Source organism: Drosophila mojavensis, unplaced genomic scaffold (genome assembly GCF_018153725.1).
Source record: "Drosophila mojavensis isolate 15081-1352.22 unplaced genomic scaffold, ASM1815372v1 contig_74, whole genome shotgun sequence".
Lineage (NCBI taxonomy): Eukaryota > Metazoa > Arthropoda > Insecta > Diptera > Drosophilidae > Drosophila > Drosophila mojavensis.
In genome coordinates this window covers 4,505,859-4,526,139 of record NW_025318899.1, presented here as the reverse complement: position 1 = coordinate 4,526,139, position 20,281 = coordinate 4,505,859, and the positions used below count along the sequence as shown (strand labels likewise).

General features: G+C 35.6%; 1 protein-coding gene across 9 annotated transcripts in view; it reads right to left on the bottom strand.

The window, feature by feature from the left end:
- The window catches only part of LOC6581405 (calcium-binding protein E63-1), a 37,531-nt gene that overhangs the window by 13,513 nt on the left and 3,737 nt on the right, over positions 1 to 20,281 (bottom strand). For 4 of the 9 annotated variants that reach the window (XM_044009555.1, XM_044009556.1, XM_015161802.3 and 1 more), the window contains 2 exons: positions 18,629 to 18,667; positions 18,527 to 18,566 (listed from right to left, as the gene is read on the bottom strand). In XM_044009555.1, the coding sequence (XP_043865490.1) occupies positions 18,527 to 18,566; positions 18,629 to 18,667 (79 nt within the window). Of the gene's footprint in view, positions 1 to 4,073; positions 4,304 to 5,009; positions 5,292 to 15,854; positions 16,044 to 18,526; positions 18,567 to 18,628; positions 18,668 to 20,281 lie in introns of those variants that run through there. The other 5 variants (XM_015161803.3, XM_032730839.2, XM_015161805.3 and 2 more) reach the window with 5 other exon arrangements.

Below are 20,281 nucleotides of genomic sequence, written 5' to 3'. Positions count from 1 at the left end.
AAAAACTGTTTTTGGCTTCAGTTTGCAAATGTGTGCAGACTGCGAGGGCAGTTAGTAGCTACTCTAATAATTTAACTTAGCTGAATTATGAAATTTGCTCTAAAAATATATATCTATATATCCATGTATCAATATATTCATCAATATAATTCATAGCGATGATTTGAATGCACGCTTTAAGCCAAATCACATATCTAACATTGCATATTTAACATTTTTCAGGCTACCCTCGCTTACAACAGGCAGACAGACAGTCTAGCGCAGCTGACGCCATAAATATATGTGTGTGTATATGAATATCATGCTGTGTCTTTCTATCTGTCTTTCTTTTCCACTATCGCCTTCCATTAAAATTGCTCAAGACAACGAATTCCCGATCAGCTGCCTTCACCTTGTGTTTTTTTCCAGTCGCCTTCTTCTCTGCGTCGCTTTCAAAGGGCTTACGTTGCCATCTCACTCTCTCAGCAACATTCAAGGCCAGATTCAGAAACGACAATTCTTCTCTCGCTCTCTCGCAGTGAGCATAAGCAGAAATGAGAGCGCAAACTCACTTGGATGAAATTGTTTTTACAGCAATGTTAGGCAAGCGCTCAGCCTTGCACTAATATTGTTGCTGTACTAGTATTAGTGAGAGAGGTGAAGAGCGTGTAATGCGTTGCTCTAAAGAGTAGAAGGCAATTACGACAGAATAGAACAGCCAAGTTGATATCTGTATCAAATCTATGTATATAAATATGTATATCTCAAATTATCTAGCTATTTTTAGATATTAAACTACTCTTCACAAAAAACTGTCATATTTAATAGGCAGTTTAATTATACGCTTTGATGGACATGAAATAAATTGATGCGCGGCGCAAAAGCGGGAAATGTTTGCTAATTAGTGGCAATGTCAATGCCGCTTAACCGTCAGCTGTCAAAGCTGGCCAAAAGGGCTAGGCAAAGAAGCCACTGCACCTGGTTTGTCACCAGTTGGTTGTTGTTGTTGCTGGTTTGACAAACAGTTAACGAGCTGCGCAAGTGTTGGCGCTTGCAATTATGAAAAGTTTTTAATTGCGAAATTAAATCAGGGACGAAGACAAAGTTACTTCTCCTTCTTCTTCTTCTTCTTCTTCTTCTTGTTCAAGCATTACGCAGTCAAGCGGAAAGTTTGCAATCTGTAAATGTCGCAAACAACTAATTGCAGCGACCACTTGACAGCTATAGTAGTAGAAGAAGAAGAAGAAGTATAAATGAGTCGCTAACACCTACTGGTACGCCTTTCATTTTCCATCCCTTTTCCATCCCACCCTACTCAAAAGGGCCATGCAATTTGACTGAATTTTCTTCAGTATAAAAAGTAAAAGTTTCTTTAAACATAAACATTTCTTGTTTGTTTATTTGTTTTTGTGTCATCGCCTCGTTGCCTCTGGCTTTGTTATCTCTTTTGTTGTTTTGCTATCATCGAACTTGATAATTGCACCAAAGGCATTCAGCCATGCATCCATGGCTCAAGGGTCTCATTCGGTTTAGTCGAGGATTTTGCCAATGTAATTGAATTGCAAAACTTGCAAATAGAAGAGTAAATAAGACCTAAACAAGACTGCAAAGTTCTCAGTTCGAAAAGGCACACAAAGGTAAATGGAACTTGCAAAGAAAAATATCATTAATAATATATGTATATACATTTTACGTATAAAATTCTTCAATCTGCTTTAAATTAAGTAAAGCAAAGAAATTCTATGAACGACATTTTGCTGAATAAGCTCAAGTTTATAAATGTACTATGTACTATGTTGGCTCTGTAGCTTGTTTACAATTGATTTCTATTGAACAGTTCTTCACTCAATCATTACTAACAGCTGAATAGCTGAATATGAAAAATAATTCGTAAAAACATTTAAAAAGCTGAATATAATATAAATTTTGTGAACAGCTGATTAACTGAATGAAACAGATATATGATATGTCAACATTCAATTATTCATATATCACATTTCTGTTATAGCATAGAATATAATTAATCGTTAATCATGATTCATTACATAACTAAACAGAGAGCATTTCTTATGAAGAGCTCAAGTGATTGCTGTTTAAGTAGTTCACTTAACGTCTTCATCTATGGAACTTATTTTGCATAATAATTGTCACATCTCTAACAAACATTAATCTGTCAAACATCAAATTGCCGCACGTTTTCCAACACTTGAGCACATGTCTAGCTTGTCAGTGGGCGTAGCTTGTCATCTGAGGCTGAAATTGAAGCTGAACGGAACGAAAGCGGAAACGGAACCGTGTTGTGTGCTGCGTTTGGCGTATCCATCATTTCCAGCGACCCTGTTGCCAATTTACTCGGTCTCTGGCTTGTCAAATGAATTTTGTTGACATTGTACTAAAGTCCTTCAAGGACATTTTTGAGTGCACTTTACGCATTATTGCAATGAAGAAAGCAATAATGAAATTACCAGGCCAAATTGTAAATATCGAAGAAGTCATAATTATTCGATAGAATTTTTGTGCTCGATTGCAATAAACTCGCCTTGTGGTCGGCCATAAACAGACCCGAAAACAAAATGCTCGCATTGATTAGATTGCTGAAGTGCCTTTAAATAAGCTTTGTTAGTGGCTGCGTGGGCAGCTTGAATACTTTCAAGTAGGAACCAATTGCGTGGGTGGTTTGAGAAATGTTTGAGTTTAACGTAAATATATTTGAATAAATAAAATAGTTATGAATTAATTATCAGTATAATTTCTTTGCAGCGCGCAAATTTTGTAAGCAACCCTCGTGAGTTAGTAATTGTTTCACATCTCTAGGTTAAACTTAATTTTTTTTATTTTTTTTTTATTTAAAAATATGTTGATTTATTAATGCAAATTAACAATTTTTGAAATGTTTATTCTAATTTTATATAATTATAAGAGACAGTTAAATGTTGTGGAGAAAACAAAAACCAGACAAATGCTGAGTCAATTGTTGCTTAGTTGAATGTGCTCTATATTAACGGAAATGATATTTCATGTGATATACGAGTGTTAAATTACTGTTCATGTTGTTGTTGTGCTGGCATTTTTTTGTAGTCCCATGTGATTATAACAACGTGTACTCGATAAGATATACATACATAGAGCTACTGAACATACGATTTTGTTTTTATCTTTCGATTGAGTGTTCAAGCTGAGAAAACTATGAATAATTTTTGGTATATTACAACAAATTGTTAATGAATAATCCAAATTTGATAATTTTTAAGTAAAGTTTAATTTGCATTAAATTTACTTATAGTAAGATAGAAAAAACAAGTAAGAAGGCTCTAGTCGAGACTGCTCGACTAGGAGATACCCTGAACCCTCTAAGCTGATATTCTAATCATTCTGCATTTTTATGCACACATACACACACATGCATCCACACGCACGCATAAGCCTGCGCTCTGCTAACTGCGCAGTAAGCAGCGACTGCGCTTGGGCTGCGCTGCAGTGTGGGCAATATTATGAGAATTTATTTGTTGAATAATTTCTTTTGTAGACATAAGATCTTAATGAAACTTTCAGAGTGTAATCATATGATACATATGTGTGTACATTCCAAAGCACAAGTCTCTAGTACTTGAAATGCGTTTTTTACAAATTGGGGGGAAAGGGGGCGTGGTATCCAAAATCTGTAAATTACAAAATCTTTGTTTCCATTAACTTAATATACAACGCAACTTTGAAGACTCCAGGTCTAAAAATGTTCAAATTAGGCTGAAAAAACAATGCCTATTTTTCGATTATTCGCGATAAAAAAGTTATCGGATGAATTATCGAAAAAATAAAGCAAACTCGTACTGCGTATGGTACACACGAGTATGCATGCCAAATTTCAGCTCTCTAGCTCTTATAACTTCTGAGATCGACGCACTCATACGGACGGACGGACGGACAGACGGACAGGGCTATATCAACTCAGCTCGTCGCGCTGATCAAGAATATATATACTTTATGGGGTCTGCCACGCCTCCTTCTGCCCGTTACATACTTTTTCACAAAACCATTATACCCTGATTTCCCATTTTCAATGGGTTCAGGGTATAAAAATTAATTATCGTTCATACTTAGCTCACCTCGCACTTGACTTGCGATTGCTTTGTGATCCATTTCTGCAAATTTCCTATATATATGTCTATATATACTTTGTTTGTATATAGTATTTTTAGCACTCAGTTCTTTGCGTTATGTAAACAAATGTTTTTTTCTTTTGTATTTTTTTTTAACAACAATATTTAATTTTTGCGTTTGTGTTCAACGGGCGCACGGGACGTATGAGTAATATTTTAGTTTTTCCCTTTTGTTGGTGGTAAAAAATATATATGATTATGATTATTTGTGTGTTTTGTGGCAAAGCATAAGCAGAACTCATTCGTGTGTGATGTACAAAGTAGTTTAGTGGGTTCTTTTAATTGATTCAATTATGCATGGATTTCCGTTGAACTTTCACACGCCTTGACCTGGCAAACATTTTAATTGCAATTAATTCCAAACGAATCAAATCTAATTGAGGTCAAAGTACTAAGAAAAGGTGTAAAGTTGGCTGGCCTTACATGTGTTATATATATGTATGTTTGTTTCTAATCAAACTTTTGCTTAACTTTTCTTATTCAACTTTTGTTTGTTTCTCATCCGTTTTATGGATCAGTCTTAGTAACTTTCTAACTGCTTAGTTTAGTTCTTTCCCTTTGTTTTTGTTTCTTTGCTTCTTTCACACTTAAATCACTTCATTTTGGTTTGGCTTTCTTAAAGCGTTGTTTTAAACTGATAGAATTCTCAAAATATTCTTAAAATTTGTTATTTAAGAAAATGCAATTTAAAACCCTATCGTATGACATAACGGACTCAGCTGGCGACTTTATTACAAGGACACAGAAAGCCTTGCTAAAAAGGAATATAAATTGACAATCCAAATTTCGCGCCATTTAACGATTTCAACGATTTAATATGCATATTCGAATCAGTGTGCAATAGAAATGAAATTTTCAAATTTTTGTCAATACCAAAAGAATGTGGTAAATAACAATGACAAATTGCTTTGCTTTGCCAACACTTTTACTTTTTATTTTTGTTTTTGTTTCTGTTTTACTTTTTTGCACCACACGCTAGCTGGAAATCAGATCTGATACCGTTAGACCGATTGAATGATAGCACACGAATAGTTAGTTAGTTTGTTAGTTGTTTGCTCTGCTCTGCTTTGCGTTGCTTTGCTTTACTTTGATGAGGGTACGTGCTGCGTACGTCGCTGGACTCAGAGTGTGTGCTGTTCACAAGCGCGTCAACTTCGCAACTGAACCGTTGACCGAAGCGAGACGCGAAGTGTGAGCCGAAGTGCAACGAAGTCGGTCGTCGGCCATTGGCAGCCGTAGCGGCAGCAGCGGCAGCAGCAGCAGCAGCTTCGGTTCGGCAGGGCGGCGCGTCGCTTCGGCTGTGACTTTCATTCATTCATCGCTGCTAGGCAACAACGTTGCAGCTCATCATCATCGTTTTGTTTTGTTTTTGTTGCTGCCTTTGTTTTTATAACGTTCTTCTTTCAAATGTATGCGCTCGCATGTTTTTGCACACTCTCCTTTCACTTTGTATTCCCCTCGCTGATTGTTTATCTGTTACAGCGGGAAAGCGGATTGGAAAAGCGTCTGTTACGGCGCGTGTACGTGATAAAGGGTTATATTTTATTAATTACGAAGGACTTTTTTTTGTTTTTTTTTGTGTTTGTAATTACTGCTTAGTTGCATACTTTTAGTATACAATTTTAATATAATTTAATTAAATTAATTAATATAATTAATATAATTTTATGTATGTGATAATATAATAAAATATAGTTACACAATAAAAGAAAAGGATCAGCTGCTTCAATTGAATTGATTAAATTGAACTACAACAAAACTTATGTTGAATGTACACCCTGTATTTAGTGAAGGTCCGTAGGCAATCCCATGCAAGGAGATGCTTTCCAATGGCCTTGCCAACCGCAACCGCGAAACATAACGGCATAACAGGCGCCAACATTACTAGTGCAACGAGTACAGTATGCAACCGAAATCGATTCACCTTCTCGCTCTAACACGTTTAACATGTGCTCTGCAGGGGTAAAGCCAAAACTCTCATTTGACGCTAGGTCGCTCTCTCTCTCTCTCTTTCTCTCTGCCCCTATTCGCTAGCGGCCATGTGTTGACTCAGCGAATGTGTGGAACAAAACAAAATGTTGGAAAACATTTGTTAGTGTTGGTCTGACTGTCGGCTGAGAAAGAAGCACAGGCACAGGCAGAGGAAGCGGCAGCGGCAATGAGACCGTGGCAGGCAAAGCAGTAAATCTGTTTTGAAGTGTTTTGTTGTTCTTGTTGTTCGAAACTGGGGAAAAGCAGCACGTAACGGTTTATGCAACAATTTGGTAGCTTTTTATATAATACCACCATTTAAATTGATTTGTAAATTAAGCTCTCAAAGTGATTTAAGAATCTGATTCTACATAGGTTTATAAATTGTTTTGTAAATTTCCAGAAGAATGCAATTTATCTAGTGAACCTTAAGGTCTTTAAAAGAAGTTTATCTTTGTTTTAGACAAAGTTCATTGACCTTGGCTTGGCACAAAACTTTTTAATTAATATAAATTGCAAAAGAAAACATGAAACTTGGAAAGAAACACGAGGAAACCCACATGATAATTAAGTTCGTGTGCAAGGCAGCTTTTCGTTGCCTTTTCAGAATGATTTAAGGCACAGTTCATTGCAGCTCCCACTTGCCTAGAATATGTGCGAGGGAGATAGCTATCGTTGGTATAGTCACGCAGCAGGACAACTAAATAAGGTCACGTGCGAAGAGTCAGGCGACGCAGTTAAGCCTGGCCTTAAGACTACATTGAGTTGAACTTTTACATAAGTGCGAGGGTGGCTTGAGTAATTAGAAATCAATACTATGAAAAAATACAATTATTGATAAACAGCAAATTTTATACAAACAGTAAAACTACTTTAAATACATGTTTAGATATTTGTTTATATATTTTTTAGATTTTAAATAAAAATGTAATCAAGCTCTTTAGGGATGAGTATGTAGCAGTCAGACATGTCTGACATTTTTGCTTGATTTTTTTGTCACGCTGTGTATATAAATTAAGCTTTTTTGCTGTAGTTGTTAGATGTTAGTGTGCGGTGTTGCACAAAATGAGTAGACTTCAATAATCCCGTGGCGACGACCGACGTTCTTTATTATCAAAAATCAACTAAAGTACAGTGACATAAATTCTTATATCCAAAGCTAGCCCTAAACCCTGATTATGCTGACATTGCATATTTACGCGAGGCATCGCATTACTTCGGGCAACAACATTGTTGCGCGTTGGAGCCACTGCTGCTGTTGTGCAATATCCGCTGGGAACGGCTACATTCATGCTGACGGCGCGTGATCAATCTGAACATTTATGTTTTGCTGGTCGATTGTGTTAACTCCTCCCCCACTTAGATGAATGACGTCCTCGGCTTTCTTGAAACTGTTAATTAATGTTTGAAGATCACGTTGACGTTTGTTCCTCTGATGTCTTTGATAGAGTTTCATCGAAGCGTAGCAGGAGAGTAAAAGGATGGCCACGGTTAGCCCAGATACTATTGGCCTTCTTACTAGCCCTTCCTCTAGTTGAGCAATATCCCGCAGATTTTTTATGCTTATCTTCTGCAGGTATGGCAGGCTTGGTATCTCTTGGTGGTCTGTTATATTTAAGAGCGCAGATACCGCTGGTCCCGGGGATTTCCTCACGTAGTTTTTTTGGTTTTGGTATACGGTGTTGTTTACCTTTATCTTGTCGTCAAAGGTAAGGGAGGAACGTCCCTTTTTACCATCTGCTCGTTGACTGTAGCTGCTCCGTCGTTGATGATGATTACTCCATCGTCGACTATGGTTAGAGGTTCGAGGTGGCTGGGCCGAGTTGAACAATGTGCGGTGTCACCTGAGTGTAGCTGTTGAGCGCATGTTGTGTAGGGTGACTTCTTGCAGAACGTTATTGTGAGGGCTGTACTACAATTTCCTATTGATATTACATGATTTCCACAGTCAGCTAAATTGTAGTCTTCGGCGAAATTTATTATGATGCCGTTGTGTTGGACAGGGTATACGGTTAATTTTTTACATACTATGCTAGGCTTAGGATATCTTATAATGAAATGTAGAAAATTTTCGCTTAACAAAACTTTAATTTGAGATACTTCCATTAAGTCAGTAATAGTGATATTTATAGAGTGTTCATTAACAATGTTTTTTAAATCAGTGGAATCCAAAATGGAGGGGTTTACAATTCCAACCTTTGCAAGTGTTACTGATAGTATTAAGGTTTTTAACTCTGAGATAATTATTCTATTTCTTGTTAGCAGCGTTTCATATAAATGCTCTGTGTCTACTTGTTTTACTTTTGTGTTTTTTACTAGGAGGTTTACGGTGTCAGTTAGCTTATTAATTTGTTCCTGCATTTTTGTGTTTATGGTTATCTGCCTATTTTCTGACTCTACAAGTTCATTCTGTGTAAATTTTAGTTTCTCGAAATCATCATGGTCTGGCGTGCCAGCTACGACCTTTAGAACGGTGCCTAGCATATTGATACTCCTAGCATGTCTATGGTGGACATTTACTGTAGCTATTAATGTTTCTATATGTTGTATGTCTGCGTCTAATAACATTCTCATATGTGATCGGGGGAAATGGTTTGCTAATTCTTTCGTATTTTTTACTATTTCTGAGTATAGGGTAAGGTTGGTTGAGTGCTTCAAGTATTGGAAATCCGTCCAAATGGTTACGTATCCGTCCAAGATCGGTATGTAGTCCATGTTAGTATAGTCAGTCAATTTCGCTGTTATCGTTGTAGCAAAAAGAAGTATAGTCCAAATCCTAAAAAGATAAAAAAGGGAATTTAATGTTTTGCCTATCTTAGATTGTCCTTGTGGACCACCCTCCCTTTTATTAAGACTGTTGTCCCCAAGTCTGCGTCAATTTTGCCTTCGTTGTATAGTGGTGTCAGTTTGTTCCCTAAGCGTCTGTTTGTTTTTTCCAAAACTGTGTCGCCTATTTGGAATTGTCTATTGTGTCTTGTTTCGTTTACTCTATTTGTTAGGAGTTGTTGTGCCTTTTGAATTTTATTTCCTATCTCTATTTCGAGTTCTGGGGAGGATGAGTGGATTATATCGATTGGTCGTTTGTCCGTTACTGAGTGAATTGTATTGTTATATTCGATAGTTGCTTGAAGTATCGTTTCAACAGTGTCAGTAATTTTCCTTTGAGCTGTTAGGCATCTTGCAATGTCACCGAGGGTGCTATGGAATCTCTCGACTTGTCCGTTTGATGTACTATGGAGTGGTGGGGCATTTACGATTTGAATGTTATATTGATTGTTTAGCAGAGATTTTATTGTTTCGGACTTTATGGAGGGCTCGTTATCGCAATAGATCGTCTTGGTATGCCGGTAAAAATTTACAAGTTGTAAAATTGCTGATTGTATGTCAATTATTGTCCTTGAAGCGATGGGTTGAACAATTGCAAATTTTGAAAATTTATCTATGCACGTAAGGAAGTATTTTTTATTGGTTGAGTATATGTCTATGTGTAGTATTTCGCCCACATAGGAAGGTATGGGTGTTTCTCCAAGTATTTGTTTTTGTGGGTGACGATTGTACTTAGCTGTTTTACAAATTTTACAACTTGAAACAACTTCGTTCGTTAATTTTGTCATTTTCGGAAAAAAATAGTCTTGTAAAATCTGCTTCACATTTTCTTGGGCTGCTCTGTGAGCCCGATTGTGTTCTGTTGCAATTATTTCTTTCTGTTCGTTTTTATCAAAAATGTCATTTACTATGTACTTTGTATATCGAAATGTTGTTGTTGGAAAAGTTTCTATTAGTTTATGTTGTATGAATGCTAATATTGGTAACTCGCAATGGATTGCATTTACGACATCTTTTTTGACTACATCGCAAACTCTTTTGATTAACGAGTCTCTGTTTGAGAAATGAATTGTATGTCGGATTTTCTTACCAAATAGGATAACTGTACGATCAGAGGCTATATTATTTTCTTCTATTATAATTTGGTTTTGGAAACAGTTGATTGGTTTGTCTGTTGTGTCTATGGTGTATGTGAGCGATATTTCGCTGTGAATTGTGGCTCTGTCTGACTGTACATCGTCCTCTAGGGCATGAATATTATGCCGTGACAGTGCGTCCGCAACGTAGTTCTCCTTCCCTGGCTTGTAATAGATGTTTGCGTTATATTCATCTATAAAAGCTTTCCAACGCCTGATTTTTGCGTTCGGGTTTCGGTCGGATACTGCAAACGTCAGAGGCTGATGGTCCGTAAAGATATTTAAATTTTTTACCCCATATAGATAATTTCGGAGGTTTTTTAAAGCCCAAACTATTGCAAGTAGTTCCCTCTCATTTGTTGCAAAGATAAGCTCTCTATCCTTTAATGTTCTTGATATCATGGTGATTGGTTTTCCACCTTGTGACAGAACTGCCCCAAGACCAGAGGATGAAGCGTCCGTTGTTAAATCAAACGGCTTCTTGTAGTCAGGGTAGAGCAACATTACATTTTCGGATGCAAGAACCTCTTTTAGCTTCTCGAATGCCGCATGTTGACTCTCGTCAAATTTTACTGGAATTTTTTTGGATTGTCCGGCGCTCACTTTGCCATTTTGGCCTTTTAAGATGTCGCTTATAGGTTTTGCTATAGACGCGAAGTCCTTGATGAAACACCTATAGTAGCTTGCCAACCCAAGGAATGATCTGACGTTAAACAAAGTTGTTGGTACTTCATAGTTACGAATCGCTTCAACTTTACTTGGACATGTCTTTATACCATTACTTGAGACTACGAAACCTAGGTATTCTACACTTTCTTTGAAAAAGTGCGACTTTTCTGGTGAAACTCTCATGTTGGCCTCGTATAGTTTATCTAGGACCCAGGCGATATGCTTGACATGGCTTTCCATATTTTCAGAAAAAATGATTACGTCGTCTACGTAAACATAACAAGATTTTCCAATTTGCTCTCTGAGCACATCGTCAATGGCTCTCTGAAAAATACTAGGTGCATTTTTCAAGCCAAAAGGGAGCCTGCAGAACTCATACTTTCCGCTTCCTACAGAAAAGGCTGTTTTTTCTCTATCTTTTTCGGCAAGTAAAATCTGGTGGAATCCGGATTTTAAATCTAGTGTTGTAAAGTACTTTGCTGTGCCTAAGTTGGATAAAATGGAGGCTATATTGGGAATGGGGTATTTGTCATCTATTGTCTTTTTGTTTAGTTTTCTGAAGTCTATAACTAAACGTTTCTTTTTTCTTCCCTGCTCGTCGGTACCTTTTTTATCTACAACCCACACGGGGTTATTGTATGGTGACTGGGACGGACGTATTATACCGTTTTCTAACAGATCTTGAGTTTCTGTGTTTACGAATTCTGATACGCCCATTGGGTATGGATATAATTTTGAATAAATGGGATTCTCGTCCTCTGTTCTAATAGTTGCAATGACATTTGTATTATACGGAAGCGCTTCATTTGGTTCCGCAAATACTCCTGCTCGGGCTTTGAGCATTGTTTGAAATTCCGTTGTTATAGCCTGAGGGGCTTCTATTTCTTTGACACTTGTGAAATTTACGGCTGGGCATTTTAGAAAGTTAATGGTCTCAGAACCATAGTTTGTTGTTAGTTTCTTATTTTTTGAAGTCTAATAAAACGTTGGTTTGGTTTAGTAGGTCAAGTCCGATTATACCATCGAATGTCGTGAGGTTTGGTAATAAGAAAAATGTTGTCTTGGTATTAAAAGGTGCATTATGCATTTCTTGTCAACTACGTTGTGGCCATGGATTGATTTTAATCGAAAGGGTTTTTCTACCGGCGTAATATTTTTTAGTTCTTTTAATGGTCTCACGTAATTCTTTGAGGCTCCGGTATCTATTAGCAACTTTATGGTTTTCCCTGCTATCGTTCTCTCTATGAACGGGAGCAGGGATTTATTCCTAAAAAATTGACCTGGTCGTATTCGTCCAATTCATTGTCAACGTCTTCTGTCTCGGTTTCTGCGATCGCTTGGTATTCGCTATTGTCCTGCTCGTATTCTGTATCTTCTGTTCCTAGGTGGTTAACTCTTTGCTGTTTCGGTCCTGTGGAACCGTGCGCTACCGCTGTTTGGTCGTTTGTTTGCCTGTCCCTGGTTATTGTAGTTTTCGTATTGAGTGCGTCGTTGTTGATTTGGCCACTGAGTCTGTTTCGAGAAGGTCGCGTTTTGTTGGTGTTGCGTAGCCTGTCTGAAGCGAGAAGATGAGTCAACGTCCATTGGTTCTACCTGTTCTTGTCGTGGTGAGAATTCTGGTCTTTTGTAGTGTGGGCTTTTTCCTGGTTGGTTGTGTTTTGGGTCTTGAGCTAGAGTCTTGTCTCTGACTTGCTGTCTTTGTTCGATCTTCTGCGCTTTTTCTTCTATACTGCGGGCGAAATTTGTGGCGAACATATAACGTTCATGATTTGACTCAACTTCTTGAGCCAATGCCAATGCAGAGGGAAGATCAATTGGTCTAGCTGAGAATAGGACATCACTTAAGGCCTTCCTGGTTCCTGAGATGAATACTCGCAGGGCGTCTGCTCTATATTTCTCATTTAGCGAAGAGGCAACGGTGGTGTCGTAGGTCATGATTGTCTTATTTATAAGTAAAGTCAGTTTCTTTTCTACCTCGTCGTAGTACTGCAGTAGTGTCAAATTTCCTTGGCGGAGTGTTGACATCTCCTGTTCAATTAAGTATATCGGTCGTTTGTCGGAGTACGTGAAATCTAACCGATTTATAATGGCCTTAAAATTTAGAGGAGTGTCGAAAGAAGAGAGTACCATATCAGCAGCGTTCTTAATTTTGTTTCTTAATATTCCCAAAGCTTGATAATGCTTTGAGCTACCATCGTATTTCTCATATACCTTGTATGCGATATGCGCAGCCTTTCTCCAAGATACATAAGTTTCGCTTTTTCCTTCAAAGTCCGGGAGGGACTTCATGATGTCAAGGGTTTCGTTGCAAATAACACCTATTTTGATTTCTGCCTCCTTGAAAGTTTCTACCTCGGGTGCGCTAACCTGTACTGAATTTATACGTTGTTCAATTTCGTTTAATTTTCTATCAAAGCTATCTTTTTGAGCAGCTAAAGCGCTTGCGACTGCGCCTTCTACTATAGCTTTTAATTGATCTGAATTCAAAGCCATTTTTAAATTTTCTGTGTTGTAAATTTTTCGAAAATTTGTTATTAAATCTTGTATTTCACTATCACTCATAGGGCAAGTAAAGACAGGGAATTTTGCGTGCTGCGTTTTTTGTTATTAATAATTAATATTTAAAGGTTGAAATTGTATTTTTATTTGTTTTTACTCCTTAATTTCTTTTTTGCAATGAACACTCTACTCACATGTTCTTATATTATGTTAGTAGACTGTATGTTGTGTGTTTCTTCGCTGATGAGCCGCTTCGTGGTGGGTGTCTTCGCTGCGTACTGCTTCGTCTAATGCTGCTTTCTTTTTTTCTTTTTTCGTTTTGGTTATGCGTTTTAGTTGTCTTGCTGTTTTTTTTTGCACTTGTGGGGTATTTATCTCACTGAATGCTTGTTTTAATCGAAGTTTTAATTTCGTTTTTTTTTTTTTTTTGTTTTTTGGGTTCGTTTCGGTTGGGCGCCAATTAAGCTTTTTTGCTGTAGTTGTTAGATGTTAGTGTGCGGTGTTGCACAAAATGAGTAGACTTCAATAATCCCGTGGCGACGACCGACGTTCTTTATTATCAAAAATCAACTAAAGTACAGTGACATAAATTCTTATATCCAAAGCTAGCCCTAAACCCTGATTATGCTGACATTGCATATTTACGCGAGGCATCGCATTACTTCGGGCAACAACATTGTTGCGCGTTGGAGCCACTGCTGCTGTTGTGCAATATCCGCTGGGAACGGCTACATTCATGCTGACGGCGCGTGATCAATCTGAACATTTATGTTTTGCTGGTCGATTGTGTTAACTTATATATATTTTAGCCTCTCTTTGGGAATGCTATTAAAAACCTCTATATGGGCTATTTGCACATATGATAAAAAAAAAAAATTGAAAATATAAAAAAGCCAATCAAAAGTACTCGCAACATCAAAGGGCTTAATGGCCGAAACGTGCACTCAGCTTAAAAATCCTATTGACCAAGCCAATATACAGGCTGAAGGACATGCGATAAGGCAGTCAATATAAATATGCATTTGGCACGCTTTTAATATATTTTCTCCCTCAGCATTTGAAATTAAAATATATTTTGATATAGCTTGTTAATAGGTCATATAAATGTTAAATTTAAATTTAGTTAAAACATTTAAAAATATAACAAATTTTATATTTATTTATGATTTACTTTTAAATTAATATGTACGGGTATTTTAACTAATTTCTAATATATAAAAAGTAGTTTTTTATTATTTTTAGAATTTATATACAAATATATTTCCCTTTCGCAGCTTCTGCTGTGACACTTGCCGAAGGAAAACTGTCTCATTTTTCATTGCAAACGACTTTTCATTTTCATTTTCCCTTTTCAGTTCTTAATTATTTTACTGGCAATTTGAGCTGCTGCCTCGTAACTCAACTAGAGAAGTCTTCAAAAAGCACCAAAAAAGTGAATTGTTGCGCAAAAAGTTACGTAATCATAAATCAACAGATACAAAAGGGGCGTGGTCCCTTTGTATATATCTTTTTTTTATATCGCTTGTCACTTTCCATCAGCAACAAATTAAAAGGCAACTGACACATGTTTTTGCGGGTGTGTATGTGTATATATGTGTGTGTGTGTTGTCTATGTGCGTGAGTGTCCGTGTGTGAGTGAGGGTGTTGTCAGCACACTCAAACCTAGATAGAAAATTTTGCTAGCAATAATTGGGCTGTGCGGGCGTCTGTGATGGCAAAATGTTTTATTAAATTTTTTTAATTGGAGTGGAGCACAATAAATGGATGTTAAAAATGTATATAGTATATACCTGAACTAATCGTATTCATATTTAAGCTGGATTTGAGTGTGAGTCTGCTAACTGAAAGAGGCTTCCATCTCGTTAAATTGCATTTGACGTTGCTGTCAATATTGTTGACCAAGTTTCAATTGTTGTGGCCATTGAGTAACAGTAGCTAGACTATCGGATCAATATATTTATCGGTATACAGGATTTTACGTAAGTAAAACAATTTAAAGTCTGAATATTGTTGAAGTTGATAGAGTGGGAGCTTAAAAAAAGCCTAGAGCTATTTGAAAAACACTTCAAAATTTTACAATTTAAAAATGGCATAGAGGGGCTTTGATAAAGTTTTAAGATTAAATCATCTATATAAAACCCACATTTGAAGTATAGAATTTCTGATTTATCAAATTTAACGCAATTTTTCTTATATATCTATATACGAAAGTAAAAAAAAAATGACAGAGTTCATAAGATTCACTTAGATATTTGGAGATTTTAGAATACAGTCTTTCGATTTATTAAAGTATTTAATATTTGGTTCTACTTTATAAGCAGCTCTTTAGAATTTTGACATTTTATTCAAGTTAATAAAGATTTAGCTTTTAAGCTTCTTTAGCATTCAGCTAGTATATCTTATTTTCAAACACATTCACCTGTTGACATACTAAATTAGGGAATGCGACACACTCACTCGATCACTGAACTAAATTGCAATTCATAATCACGAGCCCACACGACGGGCCAATCGACACCAGAAGTATTCTGTTCTCTAATCAAAATTTAGATTGAAGTCCACGCGTGTTGCCATTTTTGGAAAATACCTCAGAGTTAATATTGTATTATTTACTTACACTTATCATCTTTGCTCATATTTGCAATAATAATAATAAAAAAAAACCGTGTGTTTGCCGCTCTTTATTAATATTTTCGTTTTCTTTCTTTTTTTTCGTACTTTTATCAACAATCGATCACTTAATTAACAGGTTCGGTTAGGCGACCGTAGAGCGGATCATATTTCAGTGGTATATAGTCAGTTGGTTCTGGTTTAGGTACTGGAACTGTAAGTGCTCCGGCTGAAATGCTAAAGCCCCATTGTACGATTTATCTACGAAACTCCAAAGATAATGGCTAAAATATTTTGTTTTTGGTCAGAGAGCGAGGGAGAAAGAGACAGATAGAGAGAAAGAGAGAGCGGGAGCGAAAGAGAATGTTTGTGTAGTATATGTTATATTGTATTATATTTCATTTTGTTGGTACTGTTGTTATTGTTGTTGTTGTTGTGATAGGCACGCCTGGAGATAACTGCAATAGTATTACGAGAACCAACACACAGTTTTTTTTTTATCAGTTCGAACTTGTCGACGCTGATTTCATGACTTGTGCTAATGTAATGCAAGTAACTAAGCAAGTATACCCTGTAAGCATATATATTGTGATACATATAAATATGTATTTCATGTGTCGTAATGTTTTGATTGCCGGCCTTTATTTGCTTTTATTTTTTATAGAGATTATGATGAGATACGTAAGACCTTACTCCACAAATGAAAACCGAATGCAATGAGAAGACAAGTGTCTGGGATTTACAAGTGGGCTGCTTTGTTCATGGGTTATCAGCGTGCTCTACATGAGATCTGTCTGTAAATTTTAATTGAAAGTTGACAAAATGCTTGCGTTCGATTAGCGAAATGAAAAGAGAAATATTGTAGGTGGAGCGTGGGATATGAGATATATAATTGTGATTTATGTTACGTTATTGTCTTATGATACTCTTTGTCGTTTGTATCTAGATTGATAGAATGAGCTTTTAATAATAGATATGAAGTATAGAGTAACCTTATGTCTAGTAAATCAAGTTTTTATGATAATACTCTACCGTACAATCGATCAGTCTATTATTAAGATATATGATATAAAGAAGAATCTTGAGAAAAGTCAACTTCTACAAACTTTTTATGATCATATTTTATATAATGATCTATCCTATAACAGATTGATTGAGAGTAAGGTATTGGACGTTAAACATTTCCTGATAATCCTCTGGCTCATTGAACCTGTTCAAAATAGAGCTGTCTTTCAGTTAGATAAACTATAAAGTAGACTTATCGGTATTTAGGCATATCTCTAAAAATTATATTTTATGTACTCTTTCATAGATAAATGTTGAATAACTCAGCGTGATTCATATTCATGATTAAACTATTTATACTAATCCAGTATTATATGGGAGTTCCATAGAGTAGAATAAAGTATTTCCTCTATACTCAAATTTCAAAACCGAAGTTCCACATAGAGTATTTCATTGCCTCTGTTTATTTTGGTAAGAGTTTTAATTGAGTTACTTTTTGCAAGCTGTCATATCAACTTGATAAGACGTTGGGAGGACAGCAGAGCAACACTTGGCCAATATTTGCTGCCGTAGAAAGCTTATAATTCATGCACGCCTCGTTCTTTGCTCAACATCATAAATGAGTAATGCGAGCAGACAAGAAGAAGAAAAATTTACAGAAAGTTGAAAACAAGATGTGAATAGATTTGCTAGCTTAGCAAAGCTTATGATAATAATGATTATATATACATTGGTATAAACAAACTGGCGAAAAGATATATAAATTTCACTTTGTTTGGACGGGGCTTGAGAAAGATGGGGCCAAGCTAATTTTGTGTCAGGAAATGTTTCACGTGATCTCAACCTGAATTTCGCTATCAGCAATTGCGAAGGCGGACAAATTAATTAAATTAAATTTTTTCGATTTTCGCGGATGTCTTGATTAGATTAAAGACGCAGCCCTGAAAATGGAATTGGGCGGCTCTTCAATCGGCCCGCAAACTGTTTACCAATCAGTGCACCTGTTCAACTCGCTCGTTCAGCTGCCAAAAATAAACGATCTATTTAGCTGCACATTAGAGAGAAGAAGTGAAAGCAACGCCAGCAGACAGCCATAATTAATTTTAGCATTTGGCGACACGCTAAAGGCGGCCAAGTCTAAATTTAGTGAGACTGTGAGACTGTCAGACTGTTAGACTTTCAGACTTTCAGTTCAAAAGTGCATGCATTTCTATATAAATGTATGCAATGTGCAATGCAGTCGGTTGGCCACGTTACGTATACGACGTGTAAGCGACTGTCTATTAGCCATTTATATTTAGGGGAGCATTTGTTGAGGCAAGTCAGTTCAGTCTATGTGTCTCACGCTACTAATTATGTTAAATACTATACATTACATATTAAATATATTATAGATTATGCACATATTATAGATTACGTATACGCAGTGTGCTTATTGTCTAAACGAGTGCTTTGTTTGCTGATTTAAATTAATTAATTATAATAATAAAATGATATATTAATAATACTAGATGCGGCATTATGCATGTATTATTTAGATTGCTTAAACATTAGAAAGTTATATTGTGCATTTATATCTGTGTATATAATTATGTATAATATAACTATATATAAATGCATATTGAAAAATATAAAAAATAGTATATATATTTTTATATTTTATATTTTACTTACCGCTTATTTCAACGTCTGTGAAGGGTTTCTTTTTAACGGGCTAGAATAGAAAAATAGTTAATAAAAATAATTTTGAAGAACTGATTAAGATATTAAATTCACCTTTGTGGCCCGTTTGCCAAGCAACGCTGTGCCCAACATCTACAAAAGAAAACACAAAAATTCAATTAGTTTAAATTATGCTCAACTTAAGTCTGTTATTAATAAGCATATTACATATTTACATACAGTCAAGCGAAAATGTTAGTAGTGTGTCGAACGCAATTGCGTTGCCTACTTTCAGGCGCAACCAAGAAATCATTCGAAATCGTAAATTAATTTGGCAAGCAGTTGGTTGCAGTTGCTGTTAGCGCGTATTTACTGTGCTTGGCTGCATGCGTTTTTATTTATTTCTCTACTTATTTGTATTTTGACATTTCGCTTATTACGTCGCTATTTAAGCATCCATTCGAGTCTACGTGTTGTAAAAGCTATTTTCATTTTGTAGTGATTTTTATTTTCGTGTCAAGAATTCGGGCTATTTGTTATTTGTGCCCGAATCGACAAACTCAGACAACAAAAAAAAGAGCCAAAAATCAAGCTGAGAGCAAATTAATTCACCGCTAAGAAATATTTCGAATGTCTAAAATATATGAAATCGCCCAAACTGTTAAATCAAAATCATTAGCAATTCAAATATCTCACATTTTACATATGAGATTCTCTCGATGACCTTTACCAATTTTAAATCAATACAATTTTATAGTCATTACGCTGTTTAGTCGTCGCTGCTCATCAGTATGCATAGGACACTGTCCTACAGCTCAGCGGCGGCTTCAGTTGGCGTAAACATGCATTAAGTATGCCGAGACACTCTCAACTTTATCACACGTATTGCCCCCGAGCTCTAAATAACAATTTCTTCAACAATTTATGAGTTGCTTGAAAGGTTATTTTTCCAGGAAATTCAAATAATAGTGAGAGTTCAGCTAGATGGTAAACTAAGTATTACTTTTGATGAATTGGTCACATTTGATGAATGATGAATTGTAAATTATTTATTTATTTATTATTTTCAACAATTTTACTAAGATTATTCGTCATAAATTACTAGTCTTTAATTATTCCCTTTCTTTTAAACTTAATAATTATTTATTGTTTGAATATTTATTATGATTTTTATTTATTTCATTTATAATGAATAATGATGAAATTAATTAGCAAACAAACTATTTATAACGTTAATTAATTATCATTATAATTTTATGTATTTTTAATTCATTATTTACTATTCAAAATTAATTATATTTTCTTAATTTTTGAAAATTATTTATTCGTTTTATATATTCACTATTCATTCCTTATTCATTTTACATACATCATTTATTCATCGCTCATTGTTCATTACTCACTATTTATTACCTACTATTAAATATATAATTTTCGATTTTCGCTCTTGAACAGTTTGAAAAATTAAATTGGCAGCAATAAGCTAATAATCGCCTTTGTTTATGTTAGTCGAGTGAATTTTTGTTTAAACACTGAATTTCTTTAATGCCGTAAAAACATTGAGCACCCACTGCCGCCGCCGCCTTGAACGGTCCCATAATGGCAAATCTTGCATCGAAATATTTATATGATTTTATATATAATTATTACTTTAAGATACAGATTTGATATGGAGTCATATAGGAATGTGTTAAAGGGAAACTCATATTGAGTTTATTATCTATCTAGCTATACATTATTTACCTTCTGGCAACAATTAATATTTGC